This window comes from Peromyscus leucopus, chromosome 4 (genome assembly GCF_004664715.2).
Source record: "Peromyscus leucopus breed LL Stock chromosome 4, UCI_PerLeu_2.1, whole genome shotgun sequence".
NCBI lineage: Eukaryota > Metazoa > Chordata > Mammalia > Rodentia > Cricetidae > Peromyscus > Peromyscus leucopus.
The window spans coordinates 85,690,737-85,695,135 of NC_051066.1; the positions used below are offsets into that span (position 1 = coordinate 85,690,737).

The window sequence follows — 4,399 nt, forward strand, 5'->3', positions numbered from 1 at the left end:
TACTCCCCTTCTACACTTTTCTCTCTTCTTTCCTCCTCCCTTCTCCCTCCCCCTTCTCTCCCTCCTTTACTCATACAATCTTAAGCTCTTTGTCTTCCTCTTCCATTTTTCACTACTCCCTTTTCAACTCTATTCTTCTCCCACAAGAACAGCGCCCCCCCCCCATTCCTAAATGCACCCCTGGAATGTCTATCCTAGTGCCGCTCTTTCTTCCTACCTTACTTCCTTCTCTCCGCACCCTTTCACTCCAGGTTTCCCACAAGATTTCAGATTACACCTATCTCCTATTCCTGCTGATCTTCACCCACACCATATAATCTCACCATTCACTCACTCACCACACATGCAAAGTGAAAAGCAAGCAAGCAAGACATGATGGTTCACATTTTAATCCTAGTGCTCAGGAGGCTAATGCAGGAGAATTTTGAGTTTGCTGCCAGCTTTGATTAAACTTATCGAAATAAGAAAAAGTACCAGAAATGTCTGGAAGGCAGTGCTTAACTGTTCAGGTATGAAAACAATGGATAATTTGTTACTTCCATTTCCATTTGTGCTTTTTATATAGTCTAAAATATGTATTTCATAATAGCCAGTAAATATGTAACCAATGAATGACAAAAAATGATATATAAGTAATAACTAACCAATAAATATGTAATAATATATGGCTAATGACAAGTAGATATGATCATTTCATTATCAATTTGGAATAAATATTTATCAAGCTGTTAGAGTAGGAATAATAAATCATGTCAAAATAGAGGACATCACTTAACATTTGTGTTTATAATGCAGTATTCAGGTTGTATATTCTCATGAGGAGCTTAGCAGACACTTTTCCTACTCAGGAGTTGTTTACTCAGTCTCTTCATTGCCAACTTCATGTCTTTGTTCCTTAGTGTGTAAATGGCAGGGTTCAAGATAGGTGTAATCATGAAGTCCACAATGGCAAGAAACTTATCCACTGGGACATTAGGAAATGGCCATATGTACACAAACATGCATGGTCCAAAGAACAAAACCACCACAGAGATGTGAGCAGAAAGTGTAGAGAGGGCCTTGGACAAACTGCCCAAGGATTGTTTCCATACAGTGAACAGTATGAAGATGTAGGAGACAATCAATAAGAAAAAGGTAGTGACAGAAATTAATCCACTGTCAGCAGTAACCAAAAACTCCATTCTGTAGGTGTCTACGCAGGCCAGTTTGATGAACCTAGGAAGGTCACAGTAAAAACTATCTATCTCATTCGAACCACAAAAAGGCAAATGGACAACAAAAGCTAACTGAGCCACTGAGTGAATGAGACCAATAATCCATGCACCAATCAGAAGCAAAAGGCACATTCGTGGGCTCATGATGGTCAGGTAGTAGAGGGGCTTGCATATGGCCACATATCTGTCCCAGGCCATGGCTACCAGCAACACCATCTCACATGCCCCCAGGACATGAAGGACAAATATTTGGAAGATACAGCCCTGGAATGAAATGGTATTATTCCTGGAGTACAGATCAGAAATCAACTTAGGAACAGTTGAGGTAGAAAAACAAAAGTCAACAAATGAAAGATTGGCTAAAAGGAAGTACATGGGTGAATGTAAATGAGAGTCAAAGACAACTGTAATCACAACTGAGAAATTCCCCAGAAAAATTGTTGCATATGATATTGTAGAAAATGCAAAGAGGAAACATTGTGTTGGTCTGTAGATTGATAATCCCAGGAATACAAACTCAGATACTTCAGAGTAATTTGCTTCATTCATTGGATCTTTCTTGAGTTATCTACAATACTCCAAACAAAGCAGGCAAAGCAGTTACCAGAAATAATAAAATAATAACCTAGCAGTGGAATATTTTATTTGTGAACTCATTACAATAAAATGATTTTATATTAAAAAGTATAATTTAAAATAAATAACTATTGAAAGAAATGCACATAAATTGTTTCAAATTAATAAAAATAATTCTTCATGATCTTCCATATTTTGAAGAACTAATGTCTCTATTCTACTAATATCCATTATGAGTATATACTATATCCCAATACTATGTTATATCCTTTGGTAAAATGGTGGCCCTGTTTCTGGCAGAATTACAGGCACATTGAATACTTTAAGAGTGAACAACTTTAAACACAAACAAAACCTTGATGACTAAGATGAAGAAAAACCAAAGGAGAAGCGTTGGTTTATATCAGTGGTGTCTGCCTGAAGAGGAATTAGAGTGTCCAAGGATTGAATTGTCCTCTGCAATGACCTTGAGACAAGGGAAGTGCATCAAGGGCCGAGCAAGCACTTGTGTTAAGAACTTTGCTGTTTTATCCTAAGAACAATCTTAGTCACCATACAAATGGTAAATCGACTTTTGTGCTATCTGAGGAAACATAAACAGAAGGGTTAATGGTTATTAATTTCCACTTGTTATCAATTTCTTCATAATCTGATGAAGTTCTATAAATAAGGCAGTGAGCAGAAAAAGTTTCATACATTGACAATTGGAATGTAACTTGATATAATTTCTTTAACAGACACCTTCAAAAGAATATTAAAGCAAGTACAAGGAAATGAAAACCAATATTATATAAAGAGGTGAATCATGTATTTTATTACAAATTCTCACTAGACAAAATACCTAAGAAGCTTGTATTTAAGAGCTGAATGTCTAAAAAAACAGAGGATGATTCTGTCATGCTTACCTGTTAGTTGCTTATTTGTATGCTATAGATGTGTTTAATAGTTTAAACCATACGAAATTGACATATCTGCATCTTCCAAAATATATATTACCTAATATATTAATTTACTTTTCTGTCTTATTAACTACTTAATATTTATGTAACTTAATTAAATAATTTATGTTTAACTCACACATGACTGACTGCCAATGTTTCCTCCTTTAATTCAACTACCAAGCTCCCTCTAGACTAGGCACTGACAATGACTTATTTTCAATTTTCCTGCCACCTCCTCTCCTATGTGTCATTTTTTAATAAGCTGGTATTCACATGAAAATCCTCATACTGCATACTCAAAAATTAGAATATATTGATGCAAACACCAGGAACTCACTGGAGTCAGAAATAAAGTTCTGTACAGCAAAACCATATAGGAAGAGGTATCATGATGGTCAGGATGTAGGAGTAGATATCAAAGCAAAACAAAACACTGCAGAGGTTAAAAAAAGACCACTTAGTGATGATTAAACAGATAGTTACTGGGAAACATTAGAGCTGTATTCAGTGATCTGTTTGATACTGACCCAGAAGAGAAAAATAGTATTTTTCCAACAAAGTTATGACAAATATGTGAGCATATATATATGTTAACCCTGATTTGAATAATACACAATATACAATTATATATACTTTTTGTCAAAACATGTCAAAAATATATAGTATATATATTTTTGTGTAACAGTTAAATCTTTATAATTCAAATTCACAGTATCTAAGCAAGAAGTAAAGGCACAATCACAGAGGTGAATGACAATATTTTTTCCCATCAAAGGAGCTTTAATTAGGCCTAAAACTTGTGGTCATTTATTGTGAGGAACCCAAGGTATGCACATTTAGAAGTGCAAAGTTATACATCCTGTATTTTCAAAGAATAGGCATAGAAAAGCACCAAAACCAAAAGTCGGGGCTACAGAGATGGCTCAGTTGGTAAAGTGTTTGTTGTACAAGCATGAGGTTCTGAATTTCATCCAGGAACCCAGGTTAAAAATTCAAGCATAGTGATGTGAGTTTGTAATTCCAGTATGCACACAAGCCAGTCTAACAAAGTTTGTGAGCCTCAGGCCAGTGAGAAATCCTGTCTCTCTCATGCATACTCAAACAAAACCAATGTAGGTGCATTTGAGGAACAGCAACCATCATTGTTCTCTTGCATGCATATAAACGTGGACCCACACATGAACAAACACACCCACTATATGCACAAACACTAACAGAAAGCAATACTACTAGGTTTATTGTTTGTTTCTAAATGATTGGGCAACTGACCAGTTTACTTTGACTTTCTTTTTTATGTCAAACTGTTCTTTGCTAATTTTCAATTATGGCTTGGAAAGCTATCACCATTTTACTCATATTGTAATGAAGAATCAAAGTAATCATGCTGGAAGGAGTAGATCTAATTTTAAGGAGAAGGAAAGTATGTGTATGGAACTCACAAAACAGGCATGCAATGGCCAGTAGGCTTATTAACAATAAACCTTATTAGTCATGAGTAGTTTGGTAGCTTTTAGTTTAACAATCAAAATAGCCAAGAAAGAGATCAACAAAGAGTGATAAAACATACACGAGAGAAATAATTCTCAGTATTATCAATGTTTCAGAACAAAAATTTTCTTACACTCTTGATTTAGAAGTTGAAAACATTATTAAGAAGAGACACCAACT

General features: G+C 35.1%; 1 protein-coding gene across 1 annotated transcript; it reads right to left on the reverse strand.

The window, feature by feature from the left end:
* Positions 1-824: 824 nt before the first annotated feature.
* On the reverse strand, positions 825-1,763 carry LOC114688279 (olfactory receptor 4F15-like). Its single transcript, XM_028862897.1, has one exon. The coding sequence runs from the start codon at positions 1,761-1,763 to the stop codon at positions 825-827; it is 939 nt and encodes a 312-aa protein (XP_028718730.1).
* Positions 1,764-4,399: the final 2,636 nt, after the last annotated feature.

Coding starts and splice junctions, on each gene's coding strand:
- LOC114688279 (XM_028862897.1), bottom strand. CDS start 1,763: ATGAATGAAGCAAATTACTCTGAAGTATCTGAGTTTGTATTCCTGGGA.